At 36.1% G+C, this 20,929-nt stretch overlaps 1 protein-coding gene across 6 annotated transcripts in view; it reads left to right on the top strand.

Moving 5' to 3' along the window:
* LOC6049708 (transmembrane protein 164) overlaps nt 1–20,225 on the top strand; it is a 72,441-nt gene extending 52,216 nt beyond the window's left edge. For 3 of the 6 annotated variants that reach the window (XM_038251883.1, XM_038251884.1, XM_038251882.1), the window contains 4 exons: nt 11,556–12,252; nt 12,306–12,504; nt 12,566–12,666; nt 18,797–20,225. In XM_038251883.1, coding sequence (XP_038107811.1) covers nt 11,653–12,252; nt 12,306–12,504; nt 12,566–12,666; nt 18,797–19,192 — 1,296 coding nt within the window. In that variant the 5' untranslated portion in view covers nt 11,556–11,652 and the 3' untranslated portion in view covers nt 19,193–20,225. Of the gene's footprint in view, nt 1–3,141; nt 3,302–4,645; nt 4,826–11,555; nt 12,253–12,305; nt 12,505–12,565; nt 12,667–18,796 lie in introns of those variants that run through there. The other 3 variants (XM_038251886.1, XM_038251885.1, XM_038251887.1) reach the window with 3 other exon arrangements.
* Nucleotides 20,226–20,929: the final 704 nt, after the last annotated feature.

The raw sequence follows: 20,929 nt of genomic DNA, 5'->3' as shown, positions 1-20,929 counted from the left end.
ATCGCGAATTCGGAAGTAATTTTGACTTGACCGACTTTTAAAACTGTTTGTTGTGACGTTTCTCGACCCTTTGACTAAAATTTTTCTATTTTCATTAACCAGGGATGCCAGATTTTTGGGTATGCTTGCGCAAATTTTCAGAAACGGGTCCCAGTCACGAAATATTCTAGCAGAGCTGGTTCTGTCAGAATCCTGCTAGAACGGTGGAACATTTCTGCTAGAATGCTCTAAGAATATCCAGCTCTCTAAGAATTCTACTAGAATCTTGCTAAAACGTCGTGACTGAGGTGCTTCGACGAAAACATGTACGCATCCTGGTGGCGAGTAGGAACACTTTTGTTACGATGTTTGGAATGACAGCGATGAATGTTTTGGTGCAGTGGTATCAAACGCAAATCATAGCTGAGTCAATTTTCATGCTTGTTTCTCAAAATTTCCAAGAAGCGCATTTGAAATATTTTGTGTTTCAATAGAATGATAAAAAATCTCCTGTCTCGTCAGAGGCGCTGGAGCAGAAATCCCACGTTAGAGGAAGGCCATGCCCCGGGGGGCGTAGTGCCAATAGTTTCATTTTTTCGATAAAAATACGATTAAAACTCATTTCTGATAACTTTTTTTTTTTTCATTATAATGTAAAAAACTAAATTGACAAAGCAAATTTATTTTCAATGGATCAACTATGGTCCCCTTGGAACAAGCTGTCAAGTAGAACCTTTTCTGACAAGAAGTGCCGAAAAGTTATTTTTAAAATTGATTTTAGAATCCATATTAAATTCTTTGCGATCGAACAAAGGGTCATTGTACTCAGAAAAATTAGCTTTATCGTTGTGACCAATAAAATCACAAATTTAGGCATAATTTTAGGACCCAATAATAAACCAAATTATTAGAGTCATATTATAGAGTAATGCAAATAGTTTTCCTCTAAATTCATCAGCTTCAAAAAACATATTTTGACTCGCCGTTACAACTTTAAAATTTACTTTTCTAAGAATTTTGTCTCGTTTATCACTGATGTGATTGACCCACCCTAATTAGCTTGTCAACAACGGTTAGTTAGTTAATATTACATTCAATTTAAAATTTCATTATCTTTAAAACTAACAGAAAAGATGCATCTTAAAATATGTATTTGATTAATTTCGTGGCATCGTGCGTATCGATTAGCATCTATAAAAGCAGAAAATATTAAACATTATTTTCTCAAACCATTTTTCACAGCTTTAAAATACGTAATTGTCAAAATTAACTTACTCTAATGCTTTTTGTTCTGTTAAAAAACAGAGGAAGGTAAATCCTTTAATATCTAGAAGTCTCTTTTGGGATTTTGTTATGTTCCAATAAGGCTGGTACAAAATTGGCCCGAAAAATCAGGAGGCATAAAAATATTTTTTCAAAAAACTTAAAAAATTCAATGGAAATTTAGTATGTTTGGGTTGATTTAATCAACTTTTGAATTTATGAAAATTGTCGACGCAAAATGTTTTGTTTTCGCTAAAATTTTTGTCATCGTCAAATCTTCAAAATGAATGATTGCAAAACAACGGCACTAGTTTAAAATGCATTTTAAAACACTGTTTCCATGCAAATGTTGAAACTATGGCTTGTTATTTCAATATTTATTTATTTTTTTTTGCCTAAGGCTGTTGCAAATATTTTTCAAAGTTTATGTCGCTCCTTCAAAAATAATCTAAAAAATCAGGGGGCAAAAAAATATTTAAAAAAAAAACTTCAAAATTTTAATGGAGGTAGAATTATAACCAACTGAAAACAATTTTAAATGCATTTTCCTGTGTTTTCATATTTACATGTCTAGGATCGATCAAAAATATTTGCAGTTTCTGTAAAATTCTAATGTACAGCACCGCAAAAAGTTTTTTTGGGCGAAGAAAAAGTTTCTTTAGTACTTGGATATTCTGAAAACTTATGATTGCAAAACAACTGGGCAGGTGTAAATTACTTTTTAAAACACTTTTTTCATACGGAAACGGAATCGACGTAACACCTTATAATGTGGTCCTCTTAAACCTTGCGGTTTCGTCAACGATTCCACAGGTGTGTATCGTTCTTTTTGCGACAAGACTCTGCCTCCCGGGTCTCCTAAGTGTGAAGGTATGGCACGGGGAGAGGGCACCGAAAACCTATATTTACACTTAGAATTTTTTGCGTCCGCCTCGGGATTCGAACCAGCGACCTCTGGATTGTGAGTCCAGTGCGCGGTCCGATTGATCCACACAGACACTTTTTTCATTCAATTGTTAATACCATGGACCCCCACCCCCCCACGGGTTTTCCTAAGAAACGTTGTTGGCATGAATTGTGCGAGAAATATTGCAGAAACTCTTGGATTGTTCAGTTATACAGTCCAGACTCGATTATCTGAAGGCCTTGGAAAAATTTCACTTTTTATCTTTGTCTTATTTTAAATTGTCGAGCTTAAACTAAACTACCCTAAAGTGATTTAGAATTTTTAAATCCAAGACAGCGGCCAAAATGGCGGTGATGAAATATTAAAAAAGTGCATTTTTGAATTAAAAAAATCATAATCGAATCACCAACAACAAAAAAATGTTTTGGGGACGCAGAACTTGAAATTGATGATAAAAGTAAGAAAAAAAATACGAATGTTCTTGATTCGATTATCCGAAGTCCCATACAAACCTTCGGATAATCGAACTTCGGAAAATCTAGGCTTCGAATAATCGAGTCTGGACTGCATCTAAAATAAAAAAAAAACAAGTGATCAGAAATGTTTTTTAATCGTGTTTTTTACCGTTGTACATAAAAAATTACATAGGGCTTTAGGACCCTATTACAACATTTGTTTTGTTCTACTACTCAACACTAGGAGTCGCATGACGTTTGAATTTGTGCCTTACCTTCTCCGAACATCACATTGGTCTGCTAAGATCCCGTTATGTTCATCAGTCACAGGGGTGCTTACGGTGCTTACCCGATCCAACTGTCAGATGAGCTCAAGTTTTTTTTTACGAAATCGATGCGGATAGTTTAAAAAAAAACCTTCAACCACTCGTTTAGCCGCTGACGAATTGAGCTGTAAGTATTTTAAAAATATTTAAAATTTAAACTTGTGTCCTAAAGAATAAAACAAACTTTCCAGCTTTCCAGACTTTACTCCTGCGAGAATCTTCAAGAGCTCCGGAAATCACACATTTAGTCTGGCAAAGTTGGGAAGTGGATGTTGGAGTCCGGGAAATGGATGCCGCAAGCCGGGAAACTCCGTTCATGAGACCATCAGAGGAACCGGTGCGAATTCAACAGGTCTCGAAGAATCTTACGGGTGAGATTGCACTGGAATGACGAAACCGGTTAACTTTAGTCCTGTTCTGCTGCAAGCAATTAACTAAGTTCCATTTTATTTCTGGGAACGACGCAAAACATTAGAATTCCTTCTCGCTTCGCGTTTGTTGTCCTTCCGGTAAATGTCAGCGGAAATGGGAACGGCTTTCTGAACACCGACCGAAAATGTCCCCATTCACGAATCAGATTGTCAATTCAACCGTGTTGGTAATCCGTCGCCATGAATTCAGATTCGCGGACAATTAAACTGTAAACCGGCCGCCGGCAACACAACATTGTTTTGGTTTTGCCTCCTGTCATTCACACAAAAGCAAGCAAAACTTTAGTAATTTCACATTATTTAAACATTTACATTTACCTTTTTTTACATGAGTTTCATAATTTACATGTTTTTCATTCATTCATAGTTGTTATTTTCATCAACAAATTACCCATTTACATCAGATTTATCAATTACATAGAATCTGGTTTTACATGTTGGGTGTTTAAATAGCATTCAACCATTTACATTTGATTTCAAACTTAAATGGAGCTAATTTACGTAGAAAACAATGTTTGCGTGTCCGGTAAATTTACACTTTTTTTTCTGTGTAGTTCCAATTTAGTTAATTAGCACTAGTTTGAAATGTTCTGCTAATTAACTAATTTAATTTTATGGAATTTTAAGTGCGTCACTCGAACAACATACGGAAACCTAACAAACTGCATTTCAAAACAAAACAAAAGAAGAGTAAGATTTTAATATGTTTGATATTATTTTGACTTATAATACAATTGGGTAAAAATTTTACTTTACGATATCAGTGTGAACAACCATTTGGCTTGAAATTAAAGAATCCCAACAAACCATAAATTTCCTCCGCTGTGTCACGGGGTAATCCCTCGGGGGGTACGTCACACACGGCACAAATTAAAACACCACTAGTAAATATTTACTAGCCTAGACTACTTAACTGAGCAACTGAGTTACTGCACTCTGTCGTCTTCAGCCCAGAGACAGAGAGAGGAGGGGCGATGAGAGTCGACTCTCAAGAAGAACGTACTCTGCTTGACTGCCGCCGTGCATTCTCACATGTCACAAATTAGCACTTACCAGGTTTCTGCTATGGTGGTTCTATTTCAAGTCTCAAATTATATTTTTTTGTTTGTTTTTATCTTTGAGAGTTTAGATGAAAAAAAAACTAAAATGAAAAATTTATTAAAATTATAAAAGTTCACAAAACCAGTCAGTTATTTTTATTATAAACCACAGAACCACCCTAACTGCACCCAACCAGCAGTAACTCAAGCTGATAACCGCGCGTCGTACTGTTTTCATTACCACTGGCAGTATCGCTTGAAGCGTCGCGACGTCCACAACAACGCCAACGGTCATCGTCGAAAGTGAACGTCGTCGTGCGTAGGGTTATTGACAACCCGTCAACTTGCTTTGTATTTGGGGACAACAAAAAAAGCTAGTCCAACATTTATCAACCCCGTTGACACGAAAATTGGGTCAGGTAAGGTAAATAGAAGAGATGGGAGGAACAACGCACCGTTAATGCATATTTTATCCAACCTGGAAGGATCGTGAAAGAATGAAAAACACAACCCCGGTTGTCATGAACGGAAATTGATGAGGTGTGATAGGTGAAAAATGTGCCCTGAAGACTCGTTGGAGGGTTGGAAAATTGTCACACCAGGCGGGTTGTGAGCTTGGCGGGTACATTCAGTTGCATTAAAAAGCTCATTAAACAATATCGAATCGGTTTCAGGCTACAGGAAATCAAAGATTTGGATTTTGCCAAAGTTACAACACTTAAAAATTAATCCTTTCAGAAAAAAAATAAAAGTCGTCCTTTAATCGCAACCGGGTGTAAACTCTGATGAAAATTCCCAGTGGTCTCATCACCCAAAGTGCAAATCATACCCTATCTTGGTGAGAGCATCACTTCAACGGACAGTTTGAAAAGGGACAGTACAGTGTCGAGGTGCAGCTGACGATTAATGGGCCATTACAAAAACGCACTCTTCAGCGGGGTTTTGCACACAGTTTTTTGGAACTCTGCACTTCAGAACATACTAGCAGTTTGGGGGCATTTTGATCAAGTGGATTGAATAAATCATCGCGGGAATAGCAAGTACCGCAGCTCAGTGGCCCCGAGGGGGATGACCCAGAAGTGTGCCAAGAATTTATCACGGTTTTTTTGGTGTCTCGCTCGCTCTAAAACGTCTTAAAGGGGTATTTTTACAATATGCGCACAAGCTAATCAATATCTGAGGGAAGTGCGACGGGGTACGAGATTGAAAAGTGCTGAGCAATTTGTTTTCGTGAGGAAGAACAAACAGCCTCTCCGTGATTGCATCGCATTATCGCGGTAATTGTTATCATTAATCTGGCGCTGGGTGGTTGAGTAAATTTAAATCTAAAAAAAAGAAAAAAATACGATTGCGAAATCGTACATCTATACTCACCAAAAGTTCATCTTTGTAGACAATCATACCCTAGAATTTCCTTTCATGTCAGAATTTTTTGAAAAATTGTTATTTTCTTCGAAATTAGCTTAATATTTTTTTCGCGTGAAAAAGAAATCTTTTTTTAGATTTTGGTCCTAAAATATCATTAGAATAAGGGTAATTCTCCGCCAACTCACACAGCAGTTGCCCCGACCCCTCTTCGATTTGCGTGAAACTTTGTCCTAAGGGGTAATTTTTGGCCCTGATCACGAATCCGAGGTCCGTTTTTTGATATCTCGTGACGGAGGGGCGGTACGACCCTTCCATTTTGAACATGTGAAAAAGAGGTGTTTTTCAATAATTTGCAGCCTGAAACGGTGATGAGATAGAAATTTGGTGTCAAAGGGACTTTTGTGTAAAATTAGACGCCCGATTTGATGGCGTACTCAGAATTCCGAATAAACGTATTTTTATCGAAAAAACACTAAAAGTTTTAAAATTCTCCCATTTTCCGTTACTCGACTGTAAAAATTTTGGAACATGTCATTTTATGGGAAATTTAATGTACTTTTCGAATCTACATTGTCCCAGAAGGGTCATTTTTCATTTAGAACAAAATTTTTCATTTTAAAATTTCGTGTTTTTCTAACTTTGCAGGGTTATTTTTAGAGTGTAACAATGTTCTACAAAGTTGTAGAGCAGACAATTGCAAAATTTTGATATATAGACATAAGGGGTTTGCTTATAACCATCACGAGTTATCGCGATTTTACGAAAAAAAGTTTTGAAAAAGTTGGTCGTCATCGATCATGGCCATTCATGGTCACCCGCGACAGACACGGACGACGAAACAAAGAGAAACGCAAAAATTAACTTTTTCAAAACATTTTTTCGTAAAATCGTGATAACTCGTGATGTTTATAAGCAAACCCCTTATGTCTATACATCAAAATTTTTGTAATTGTCTGCTCTACAACTTTGTAGAATATTGTTACACTCTAAAAAATAACCCTGCAAAGTTAGAAAAAACACGAAATTTTAAAATGAAAAATTTTGTTCTAAATGAAAAAATGACCCTTCTGGGACAATGTAGATTCAAAAGTACATTAAATTTCCCATAAAATGTGTTCAAAATTTTACAGTCGAGTAACGGAAAATGGGAAATTTTAAAAACTTTTTAGTGTTTTTCGATGAAAATACGTTTTTTCGGAATTCTGAGTACGCCATCAAATCGGGCGTCTAATTTTACATAAAAGTCCCTTTGACACCAAATTTCTATCTCATCACCGTTTCAGGCTGCAAATTGTTGAAAAACACCTCTTTTTCGCATGTTCAAAAATGGAAGGGGTCGTACCGCCCCTCCGTCACGAGATATCAAAAAACGGACCTCGGATTCGTGATCAGGGACAAAAGTTACCCCTTAGGACAAAGTTTCACGCAAATCGAAGAGGGGTCGGGGCAACTTTTCCCGATTTCGTGTGAGTTGGTAGAGAATTACCCATAAGTAAAGTTATACAACTGACAACACTCCAATCCTATTTTGAAATTTTGTTTTTTTAATCCTGAACTTTTAATAGTAAAGAAATGCTTTCAAATAAAAAAAAAGTTTAGGCTGGTACAAATTTAATTTAAAAATTTTGTCTCTCAGCTACGGTAAAGGTCGAGGGGCTGGTAACATAAAATAAATACTGTGAATTCATCATCGCCATTTTGGCTGCCTTCTTGAATTAAAAAAAAATCTAAATCACTTATACTAGGTCATACTAGAGCTCAACAATCAAAAATAATCCAACGAAAAAATTTTTTTGTCATCATTCGATTATCCGAAGATTTGTTTCTCCGAAGCGACATTTTTCCAAGGCTTTCGGATAATTGAGTCTGGACTGTATACAACTGTCACAAGTTTGCAAATTATAAATAAATTTATGAGATTTTTTTTTTCTTCGACTTTTGATCGTCATTTTGATCTATTGTCCACAAATTTGAAATGTGTAAAAAGTTTTAAAAGTCTGTATTTGATTAATAATAAACATAAATGTTATGCAATTTGTTCTAAATGTTTTACAATAAAAATTTTTATTTATAGCAATATTTTTAACCTGATTTTTTTGAGAAAATTTTCAAAGGTAATAGTCAATATTATCCATCGGACAACTTTTAAAATAAATTCATAAAAAAAATCATCCTTTTTAAAATCTGGAAAACAGCATGTGAGCAATTCTCTGAGATTTCGGTCATTCGATTTTTTCTGAAACTTTTTTGGTGCCTTCGGTATGCCCAAAGAAGCCATTTTGCATCATTAGTTTGTCCACATAATTCGTCGGTAACATTTCAAAAGGCACCATGTACAATTTGACACTTTCTGGGTTATTGCATATTCTAAAAGTACTCCTAATAAGCTACCTCTCCACCAAAAATGAGCAAAAGTTACTTCAGTAAAGTCTGTTTAATCATGATTTTAAATAAAGTAACATAAACAAAATCTCTGCCATCAGCAGTCCCTGTTTATATAGCCCTGTCAACCAGTCAAACAAAAGACTACATAAACCTCGTGACGAAAAAAAAGCATCATGAACAAAGCGCCATGTACATTCGGCGAAGAAAAACGAATCATAACAAAGCGCTCCCTTCTATGCCAGCAGGGTGATATAGACGTTGGTGATTTCAAAAGGAGTTATGTTTGTTTTTCTTAAATAAAACGACGGAATTAATGTTTTATTGAATTTGGATGATCTGGTATCAATGGAAGCAACGTTTTCCATCGTTTGTTATTATTAGAACATTTTATATTAAAATGGGAATTGAAAATGGATGCTCAACATTCAAATGCGTTTTTCTCAAAACGCATGGTTTGTACATGATGCTTTTTGAAATGTTGGCGTCGAATTTTCCATACAAATTTGGCAGCTGTCCATACAAAAATGATATGTGAAAATTCAAAAATCTGTATCTTTTGAAGGAAATTTTTGATCGATTTGGTGTCTTTGGCAAAGTTGTAGGTATGGATATGGACTACACTGAACAAAAATGATGCACGGTAAATATTTTTTTGGTGATTTTTTTTGTCACTAAAACTTGATTTGCAAAAAAAACACAATTTTTATTTTTTTTTATTTTTGGATATGTTTTAGAGGACATCAAATGCCAACTTTTCAGAAATACATTTTTTTTTCAAAAAATCGAAATATTGGTCACAAAAATTTTTCAATTTCATTTTTCAATGTAAAATCGAATTTGCAATCAAAAAGTACTTTAGTGAAATTTTGAGAAAGTGCACCGTTTTCAAGTTAAATCCATATTTCAGTGACTTTTTTTTTATTTTTGAAAAGCTGAGAAAATTCTCTATATTTTGCTTCTTCGGACTTTGTTGATCCGACCTTTAGTTGCTGAGATATTGCAATGCAAAGGTTTAAAAACAGGAAAATTGAAGTTTTCTAAGTCTCACCCAAACAGTCCACCATTTTTCAAAGTCGATATCTCAGCAACTAATGGTCCGATTTTCGATGTTAAAATATGAAATATTTGTGAAATTTTCCGATCTTTTCGAAACCAATATTAGGGCGTAATATTGAATGTTGGGCCTTTTTGAAATGTTAGTCTTGATTTGAAAATTTTGAAAATATTGTTTTCGAAAAGATCGGAAAATTTCACAAATGTTTCATATTTTAACATTGAAAATCGGACCATTAGTTGCTGAGATATCGACATTGAAAAATGATGGGCTGTTTGGGTGAGACCTTTTCTTGTTTTTAAACCTTTGCATTGCAATATCTCAGCAACTAAAGGTCGTATCAACAAAGTCCGAAGAAAAAAATATTGTTTTCAAAAGTGGGCAAACATGTGCACTAATTTTAAAAAATGAAAAACTGCGACTTTTTTGAAAAAAGTTACATAAAAATTGCTATAACTTGAAAACGGTACACTTTATCAAAATTTCACTACAGTACTTTTTGTTTGCAAATTCAATTTTACATCAAAAAATGAAGTTGAAAAATTTTTGCGATCAAAATTTTGATTTTTTTTTTTAAATCAGTATTGATTAAAAAATGCATAACTCGGTCAATGATTTTTTGTACAACCTGTAAATTTCTAAAAAGTTGGCATTTTATTTCCTCTAAAACATATCAAAAAATAAAAAAATTAAAAATAGTGTTTTTTTGCAAATCAAGTTTTAGTGATAAAAAGTTAAATAAAAAAATCACCAATTTTTTTTACCGTGTATTATTTTTTTCCAGTGTAGTCCGTATCCATACCTACAACTTTACCGAAGACACCAACTCGATCAAAAAATCCCTTCAAAAGATACAGATTTTTGAATTTCATACATCATTTTTGTATGGACAGCTGCCAAATTTTTATGGAAAATTATATGGACAAACTAATGATGCAAAATGACTTCTTTGGGCATACCGAAGGCACCAAAAAAGTTTCAGTCGGATTAAAAAATACAAAAATTAAAATTGAAGAAAAAAGACCGATTTCGTAGAGAATTGCTCAAATTCCTTACTTTTTCCCGAGTTTTTACGAATATTGCGAATTTTCCACTTTTCCCTGAATTCCTAAGTGACCACCCTGACAAATAAATCACAGTTACCTCGCATAGTGCACAGGCGTTACGCTTTGTATTTCTTCGATTACTCTAAAACGGCATAATATTTTTGCAATATCTTTGAAAAGAATTGTAGATTGGAACAAAACGAACAAATTGCCTCGAAAAGTTTGCAAAAATATTGTGCCGCTTTAATTGTTCCTTTTGCCCCATAGGTCGTCTTGCCCCAATTTCTCCTACTGCTCCTTCTAATCCAACTCCCCTAAGGTCGACCTTTCCAAGATTATTACCTTATTGGGAGGATGATGCCCTCACTCTGCCCATCATCATCATCATCGTATTATCAATTTGTTTGCAAACACAACCGATTCAAGCCCGTACTTGCAAATTGCAATGCGACTTGCTTGCCAGGGTCATGATCAGTCGGCGTCCGGCAAAATCATTATTGCGCCTAATCAGCATCGTCTTTTTCTGCTGGAGTGAGGTTTCAAAAGGGTGTGTAGGTGAAATAAGTGATTTATGATTTTATTTAATCATTGAAGTTTTGTTTGTTTAAACAAAAGTTTGGTAACGAATATTTTTCGTTACGCCAGGTAACAATGTGTGTCATTATACACATAAGATGACGATTGCATTTGATCATGATATGTAATAATAGGTAGTATGCCTTTCGAAGAAAATAGTTTGAGGCCTTATTGTACGTGTACCTTTGTACCATTTCTGTCCGATACCCTAAATCAAGAAACTCTAAGGAAATAACAATCGCAAGAGCCCATCTAAAAGCACTCCAAAGAAACGATAACATTGTTTCAATAGATCACCCACTCCATTAACTTTGCGGCCGGGGAAAACTGGGCTAACCAAACAACTACACAGCCTCCCACAAAAAGTTTCCCAAAAACCTCGAAACATTTTCCTCCCCCACTCTTGAAAGTGGAAAACTTTGGCGCCCATAAAACAAACACCATCACGATGGAGGACGGTAGAAAGCCCACTGTATCGAACTGCGCGAAACTTTAAAACATCACCCCCAATCAATAATAATCCAATTTGCTCCTCCGACACTACTCGGAGGGTAGTTGGGGGTCGATTCCCGCCGGAAATAAAACCGACCCTGCCACGCCACGCGACACAAACCTATTTGTCAATAATCTAATTTATTTGCGCGCACGTGGGACGTTCTGTTACATGTTACAGCCGCTGTCAATTACTGATGGTTTCCTTCTTCTCCTTGTTTCCCCCCTGGCAGGTTCCTCCGGTGTTCAACGGCGCGTTCAACAGTCGAAAATTGGTCCAATTGTTGCTGCTAGGACGGGTTTGAACGACCCAAACCACCCAAAACCGGAATGTATCTGGGCTGGGCGTACGACGGCGTCAACGCTTCCGTGCCCCGGAACACCGGTCCGGAATGTGCCGGCTTCCTGACGCCGAGTCAGAAGCTGGTGGAGAGTATGATCCTACTCCCCCTAGCGGCGATCGCCTTCAAACTGGCCATCGCCCGGCTCAAACCGATCACGTTCCGGCGGAACACCCCGTTCATCTCCACTCCAAACCTCCAGCCCGGAACGGGCGGGGGCACGTTGGGGTTCCGCAGCAGTAGCATCAGCCACCTGGCCAGCAGTAGCAATCACAACCTGCAGCATCACTACCAACGGGTAGGACCCAGCGGGCACCACTTGGAACCGGACCACCGGGAGTTGCTGCTGCAGCAGCACCACCACCGGCGATCCTCCTCGGTGGAGTACTGCAGCTGTCACCGGTGTGCCGCCAGCCATCACCCTGTGGCGGCCAACTCGGCGGCCCTGGACGGGGAAGCACCCAGCTGGGCCAAGCAAGCACTGCTCATCACCATGACCCTGACGATCGGCGTCGAACTAGGCTTTAAGTTTGCAACTAGGACTGTTATCTACATTTTAAATCCTTGCCACATCACCACCATGTTACAGGTTCGTAAACCCCCCTTCCACATAACCTCAAAACTAATTCTCAATCCCCACAGATCTACCTGCTGGCCTGTAACAAGCCGAAGAAGAGCACCACGGCTCTCTTCCGGATACAGATGATGTACCTGAACGGGCCGCTGCTGGCGTTTATGTTCCCCGAGACGGACAGCCGGCAGCTGCCGCTGGAGGCCGCCATCTACTGGATTCAGCACGCGCTGATGGTCATCATACCGATCTATCTGCTGCGGACGGGAGGTACGGTTGCCATGCGTTCAGGATTTTGAGATTGATGAATAATCTTGCCTTGCTTTTTTAGGTGTCTACAACATGGAGGCCGTGAATGACTACACCTGGAATACGATCGCCTACTCGGCGAGCATTTTCTACCACTTTGTCTTTCTGCAGATCGTGGCTATCGTGAGTAGAAATTTATTTACAATAATATTGATTAATTTATGATTATTTTCATAAAATATTCATAACTTCACGACTTAATGGATGCCTACACGGAAAGGAGTTCCAACTAAAATTCAACAATTCAAATAAGCTGGCTTCAAATTGATGACCAGTGTTTTTTTTTTTTTTTTTGATGAATTAGCTAAAATTACAAGTAAATTAACCAACTACTCAATTTTTTTTTACAAAACGACGTATTTTCGAAAAAAAAAATGCAAAATTAAAGTTTTTTACAATATGAGTATCAAATGACCTTTTTTTTCTACTTTTCAAATGTAAAAAAAAATGAAAGTTTGTGTATTTTTTTCAGAAATACGTAGTTTTGTGAAAATTTTGAGTATTTTCAAAAAATGTTATTATTGCATTCGAAATGTATGTAAAAATCAGAACTTTTGATACCCATATTGTAGAAACTGAAACTTTGAGTATTTTTTCGAAAAACGTAGCTTTGTAAAAATTGGAGTATTTTCAAAAAACATGTTGTATGAAAATTATGAAAAAAACCCGTCATTTGATACCCATATTGTAGAAAACTGAAATTTTGAGTAATTTTTCGAAAATACGTAATTTTGTGAAATTTTTTAATATTTCAAGAAATTTTGTTATTACATTCGAAATGTATGAAAAAATCCGGATCATTGGATACCCATATTGAGAAAAAAATGAAATTTTGAGTATTTTTTCGCTCTGTGCTTCAGTTAAAAACTGAGCCGTGCTTAACCGAGGCAGCTGAATGAATCAAACCCGGAGCAATGCAAAATCGGAGCATGACTGTATATTTCGATTTTTTTTTTCCTTTTTTTTTTTGAATATGTCCTATAAACATATGAAACACAATAGCTTATAGGACATTTAAAAAAACTCTAGATATCAATCGAACTAAAAGTACCACGCTTTCCCATCGAAATAAGTTCCCAGTACACATTGCTGGAGACGCATGATGCTTTATGTTCAATTCATCTATGTTAGTGTCTTAGTATTTTTCGTAAAAGCTCAACTAATCTCCATTCTTTTGAAACATGGCCAGCTTAATTGGTTCAGCCGATCCAGAGATGATTGTTAAAAAAAATTTTGCCGTTGTAATTATTATTTGAAATGCATCTTTTGAATGAATGACTTGTTTTGATGACATTAAAAATATTTCAACTATCCTGATATACCATGAATCGGAGTGACATTGATAGAATTGAAATTTTGTTTTCCAAATATTATTCAAATATTTGCAAAATTTTTAAACCAAGGCTAATATTTTTAAAGGACGTAATATTAAATATTTGGCCCTTTTGAAATGTTAGTCTTGATTTAAATTTTTTGAAAATATTGATTTCGAAAAGATCGGAAAATTTCACGAATGTTTCAAATTTTAACATTGTAAATCAGACCATTAGTTGCTGAGATATCGACGTTAGAAAATGTTGGGTTGTTTGAGTGAGACTTAGAAAACATCCATTATCATGTTTTTAAACCTTTGGATGGCAATATGTCAGCAACTAAGGGTCGTATCAACAAAGTTCAAAAAGCAAAATATATAGAATTATATATATATATATATATAATATTTTTTTCAAAGGTGTGCAAACATGTGCAGTAATCAGCGATGGAATAATCATCATCAAAAGAAAATCATTGGATGTTCATCAAGAGAAAAAATCCGAAGAGAGCATGGCTCTCCTCTCTCGCGCACGAAAGATCGGTAAAAGGAATCTAAAAAAATCATCATCTTGATTATTCGGCGGAACATCTTATTCACTATTACACTTGCCACTTGCCACATTTTGTCACATTTTGTCACATTTTGTAGATGGGCAATGTATGTAAATAAAGTGAAACAAATACTTTTAAGTGGTGCTGACAAGGAAATTCACAAAACATCATCAGCAAATTGATTTTCTTTAAGAATTTCGGGAGCGATTTTCTTTTGCGTGATTTGCCTCATCTCTTTTTCGCGGGTGAAGAAAGTTCGCTAGCGAAATTGATTTTTTTTGCGATTATTCCATCCCTGGCAGTAATTAAAAAAAATGAAATACTGCGACTAATTCAAATAAGTTACCTAAAAATGGCCTTACTTAACTCTTATCAAAATTTCACTAAAGTACTTTTTGATTGCAAATTTTATTTTACATCGAAAAATGAAGCTGACAAATTATTGCGACAACTATTTCGATTTTTTAAAAAAATCAGTATTGATTCAAAAATTCATAACTCAGTCAAAGATTTTTTGCACAACCTGGATATTTCTGAAAAGTTGGCATTTGATGTCCTCTAAAACATATCAAAAAATAAAAAAATAAAAATAGTGTTTTTTTTGCAAATCAAGCTTCAGTTGCAAAAAGTTAAATATAAAATCACCAATTTTTTTTACCGTGTATCATATTTTTCAGTTTAGTCCGTATCCATACCTACAACTTTGCCGAAGACACCAAATTGATCAAAAAAGATACAGATTTTTGAATTTTCATTCATCGTTTTTGTATGGACAGCTGCCAAATTTGTATGGAAAATTTTATGGACAAACTTATGATGCACAATGGCTTCTTTGGGCATACCGAAGGCATCAAAAAAGTTTCAGTCGGAATAAAAAATACAAAAATTAAACTTCTAAAAAAAGACCGATTTCGTAGAGAATTGCTTATGATTTATATTTTTAAATCATGTACTGGGTTGGGCCACACATTGACTATTGACATTGTTTTGAAAAAAGTTTTTTCAGCATTGCTTAAACAATTGTATCGTTGAAAAATTATATTTAAAAAAAACAAATGATTTGATAGTCACTTTGTCAGCCTTTATAGTCAGCAAATAGTAAATAATTAAATCATTGGTATATCTCTTAATAAATTTGAGGTTATAACGTATAAGTAAATAAAAAGTTCCAAGTTGGATCTGTATTAGTTTAGGGATAGTTTTTTTTTCATAAAAATTTCTTAAACCAGCCTCAGCTTATTCAAATGGCGTCTCGGGCGTCTATCTTGTCAGATTTTGAAGGCCTGCACAGAACTTCAAAGAGCCTTAAATTCCAATGTTATGTAAACCAAAACAAGCAATACACGTTATGGCGGAAAGGAAATATTATAAATCGATATGATCCATGAAAGATTTATACGTAGAAAGTTGTTTTTCACCGTCCTGAGTAAGAATTTGTTCGATTCAAAATATTCTATCGGTGAAATTTGCGGTTTTCACATTTTCACCGAAAGAATATTGGGTAATTCTCTACCAACTCACACGAAATCGGGAAAAGTTGCCCCGACCCCTCTTCGATTTGCGTGAAACTTTGTCCTAAGGGGTAACTTTTGTCCCTGATCACGAAACCGAGGTCCGTTTTTTGATATCTCGTGACGGAGGGGCGGTACGACCCCTTCCATTTTTGAACATGCGAAAAAAGAGGTGTTTTTCAACTATTTGCAGCCTGAAACGGTGATGAGATAGAAATTTGGTGTCAAAGGGACTTTTATATAAAATTAGACGCCCGATTTGATGGCGTACTCAGAATTCCGAAAAAACGTATTTTTCATCGAAAAAACACTAAAAAGTTTTAAAATTCTCCCATTTTCCGTTACTCGACTGTAAAAAAATTTGGAACATGGCATTTTATGGGAAATTTAATGTACTTTTCGAATCTACATTGTCCCAGAAGGGTCATTTTTTCATTTAGAACAAAAATTTTCATTTTAAAATTTCGTGTTTTTTCTAACTTTGCAGGGTTATTTTTTAGAGTCTAACAATATTCTACAAAGTTGTAGAGCAGACAATTACAAAAATTTTAATATATAGACATAAGGGGTTTGCTTATAAACATCACGAGTTATCGCGATTTTACGAAAAAAAGTTTTGAAAAAGTTACTTTTCGCGTTTCTCTTTGTTTCGTCGTCCGTGTCTGTCGCGGGTGACCATGAATGGCCATGATCGATGACGACCAACTTTTTCAAAACTTTTTTTCGTAAAATCGCGATAACTCGTGATGTTTATAAGCAAACCCTTATGTCTATATATTAAAATTTTGTAATTGTCTGCTCTACAACTTTGTGGAACATTGTTACACTCTAAAAATAACCCGGCAAAGTTAGAAAAACACGAAATTTTAAATGAAAAATTTTGTTCTAAACAAAATAATGACCCTTCTGGGACAATGAAGATTCGAAAAGTACATTAAATTTCCCATAAAATGACATGTTCCAAAAATTTTACAGTCGAGTAACGGAAAATGGGAGAATTTTTAAAACTTTTTAGTGTTTTTTCGATGAAAAACGTTTTTCGGAATTTTGCGTACGCTATCAAATTGGGCGTCTAATTTACACAAAAGTCCCTTTGACACCAAATTTCTATCTCATCACCGTTTCAGGCTGCAAATTATTGAAAAACACCTCTTTTTTCACATGTTCAAAAATGGAAGGGGTCGTACCGCCCCTCCGTCACGAGATATCAAAAAACGGACCTCGGATTCGTGATCAGGGACAAAAGTTACCCCTTAGGACAAAGTTTCACGCAAATCGAAGAGGGGTCGGGGCAACTGCTGTGTGAGTTGGCGGAGAATTACCCTATTTTAAATCGATAATAAAGCCTAAGGAAGGCGAAACACAACTATACGTATAAAACTCCCATGGGCCATCTCGATTTATAATACATATTTTCCTTCCGTCATACCATGAGCATCTGGCCTTTACGCTAGTGATGTTGAAATTAAACGTTTTAGTGGCCAGAGAGCCAACCCCGACAAGAATTTCCAGGTTTGCTTACCGTTCATTACCGTCATCTGGAGCAAATCGAAACGGTTGTTTCGAATTGTTTTGGTCATGTTTTTAAATATCTTAGATTGGTTTCACTAAAAACTGAGACAAAATCACAAAGTACCTTACAACTGTTGTCCTCATTCAGGCTGTAGTCCCGATTCGATCCAGTTGACGGTACTGATCGCTCCTTAGGCGATACAAACTCCGGGACTTAAATATACTAACATTTTAAATCACCAAAACAAAATTTAGGGATATAATTTAAAAACAGAACATTCCAGCCAAATTAAAATCGAAAAAGCAGCACACAAATGTAGAGCACATTTTCGATCTAATTATAACGTGTCAAATATCGCACATTTTCATGGACTCATGCGTCACTAATGGGTGCAAATCATCTCACAAAATAGATCTGTGAGTTTGACAACAAAGCCCATTTAATCTTTTTTTTGTATTATTATTTTTCATTCTTAAAAACTTTTCGTTTAAATGCTCTAATTTTAATTCTAAGTTTTGATTTGTGAAAGTATAGTACTTGGGTAATTCTCCGCCAACTCACACAGCAGTTGCCCCGACCCCTCTTCGATTTGCGTGAAACTTTTTCCTAAGGGGTAACTTTTGTCCCTGATCACGAAACCGAGGTCCGTTTTTTATATCTTGTGACGGAGGGGCGGTACGACCCCTTCCATTTTTGAACAAGCGAAAAAAGAGGTATTTTTCAATAATTTGCAGCCTGAAACGGTGATGAGATAGAAATTTGGTGTAAAAGAGACTTCTATGTAAAATTAGACGCCCGATTTGATGGCGTACTCAGAATTCCGAAAAAACGTATTTTTCATCGAAAAAAACACTAATTTTTTTTAAATATTCTCCCATTTTCCGTTACTCGACTGTAAAAATTTTTGGAACATGTCATTTTATGGGAAATTTAATGTACATTTCGAATCTACATTGACCCAGAAGGGTCATTTTTCATTTAGAACAAAATTTTTCATTTTAAAATTTCGTGTTTTTTCTAACTTTGCAGGGTTATTTTTTAGAGTGTAACAATGTTCTACAAAGTTGTAGAGCAGACAATTACAAAAATTTTGATACATAGACATAAGGGGTTTGCTTTCGCATGTTCAAAAATGGAAGGGGTCGTACCGCCCCTCCGTCACGAGATATCAAAAAACGGACCTCGGAATCGTGAGCAGGGACAAAAGTTACCCTTTAGAACAAAGTTTCACGCAAATCGAAGAGGGGTCGGGGCAACTTTTCCCGATTTCGTGTGAGTTGGTAGAGAATTACCCACTTACTGAAATAGAAAAAGTTGACCAAAACATCAAAATTTCTAAACCAACTATTTCCCATCCCCACAGCCCACCCAGGTCAACCTGAACCACATGCTCTGCCCGGCGATCAAGGACCCGTTCGAGGGTCCCCACTACCGTGCCATCGCCGTCACGCACGAGGCCGTCCTGAGCACGCTGCTGTGCAAGCTGGTCACGGTTCTGTTCAGTCCGCTGCCCCCGCCCATCATCACCAATCCGCCTTTCATCAAAAACGGTGGCGGCGGAGCTGGTGGATCCAGCGTGTCGGACTCGCCATCGGCCAGCAATATCGCGACGACGTCCCCGCTGGTGACGAGCGGAACGTCCGGCGGTCACTACATTTCCCGACCCTCGTCACGGCCCTCGTCCCGGTCGTCGTCGCCGGCGAAATCCGTTACGATGCAGGAGAACAACATCATCATCAAAACCAGCAAGATTGACTAGTGGCCCGCGGCGGAAGCGAACCTGCGAACCTGACTGTGGACCATCTTCTTGGCGGAGAGGGGAGTTGTTACGGGCGGTGGGAGAGATGTGTAGATATACGCGATCGTTTTATCATCCTGAAGAATCTTTACTGCGAATTTTAAGATAATCCCAACCAACACTTTTTCCCTTCACAAACTATCACACTCACTGCAAACAAAGCAAAACAAAGCTTCAAATTGAACTACCAGCAAAATACCACAATACTCAACTAAACTGAGCTGATAATTTAGCGACGTGAGGGCGAACGACGAAGTGAAATTAAAAAAAAAACTTGTTGATTGCCTTTTTACTGTAATAAATTAACGAACAAAAAAATACCATTAAACACTTGAATTTGAAAATAAACCTAAAAACACATTCACACACACTGTAGCCATAAAGTAGATTTTAAAAAGAGAGCGACTGTAGGAACGTTTCAACATTTCAATAATTCTTAAAAGTACCAGCAATGGAGATAAATAAAAAAAAACACATCAAAATAAACTCACATACAGCTTAATGCAAGCGAACAAATAAAAGAAAAATCGATTACCTAGAGTTAAAAAGGAAAGGAAAAGCAAACGAAAGCAAGGTTAGGGCAAGCAGTCAACAGCAAAAAAAAAAGAAGAAGCCAGAATCAGATCTGTGTTTTGTGATATATCAATCATTACCTATTTGCGCAGCGCGGACTCCCCCCCAAAATAAACCGACCGACGAGGGAAAATAAGCATTTTTAACCCCACTTTTTCTCACTCTCTTGCAGTTCCAAGTAAGTAGATAATTTTCCTCCTTCCCCTTCCCGTTTGTTGTTCAGTAGGAAGAAAGAAGAAAAAACAAGATTGTGATAGGTGATAAGAGGTGAGCGGTTCCGATCGGTGATTGTTCAATTATTTCCGTCGGAGCGAAAATTTAAAAAAAGGAGAGCGAAACGTGTGCGATTCTAGGTTATAACGAGTGACAACTGTAGTTCCTTGATTGGTTTTGTGTTAGTAAAATCAATTTTATTAGTTAATGAGAATTTTTACTTTTTATTATATTTTTTAAAGCTTATTTTCCTAGTTCAAAGGCTTGTTACAGATTACCTTTTGTTTTTTTAATGTTTTCACTTAGGACTATTGATCATTTCTCCACCAAAACCGGAAAAGGATTTTATTTGTATTTTTCTATTTGGTTCAAACTTTTTGGGGGCCTTTCCTACGGCCAAAGAAGCCATTTTGTATTATAGGTTCAGCCATACAATTTTGGCAGCTGTCCATACAAAAATGGTACGTAAATATCCGAAAATCTGTATCTTGTGAAGGAATTTTCTGATCGCATTGATGTCTTCGGCAAAATTGTAGTTACTAATGAAGACTATTCAGAAAATAAATATTACACGGAACAAAAAATTGCCCATTAACTTTTTTTTAAACTCATGTTAATAAAATATACATATTTAAGTGGGAACAAACATTTTGCCGCTAAATTATGTTTTTGAAAAAAAAAAGTTTGTTGGAAAAATATAAATTCTAACTCGTTATTTTTAATTTTTTACTTAATTTTTTTTCTGATCGGTTTTGTGTCTTTGGCAAAGTTGTAGGTATTGATGAGGGCTGTTCAGAAAAAGAAAACAAACCGGAAATATTCCGGTTTTAAATTTTTCTATTTTTTTTTCTCAGATTCAATTTTTTTTAATTTTGGAAAAATTTAAATTTTGCTTGAAAAAAATATTGTTTG

The sequence above is a fragment of the Culex quinquefasciatus genome, chromosome 2 (genome assembly GCF_015732765.1).
Source record: "Culex quinquefasciatus strain JHB chromosome 2, VPISU_Cqui_1.0_pri_paternal, whole genome shotgun sequence".
Classification (NCBI taxonomy): domain Eukaryota; kingdom Metazoa; phylum Arthropoda; class Insecta; order Diptera; family Culicidae; genus Culex; species Culex quinquefasciatus.
The sequence above is the reverse complement of the archived record's forward strand: the minus strand, read 5'-3'. Positions and strand labels throughout refer to the sequence as shown.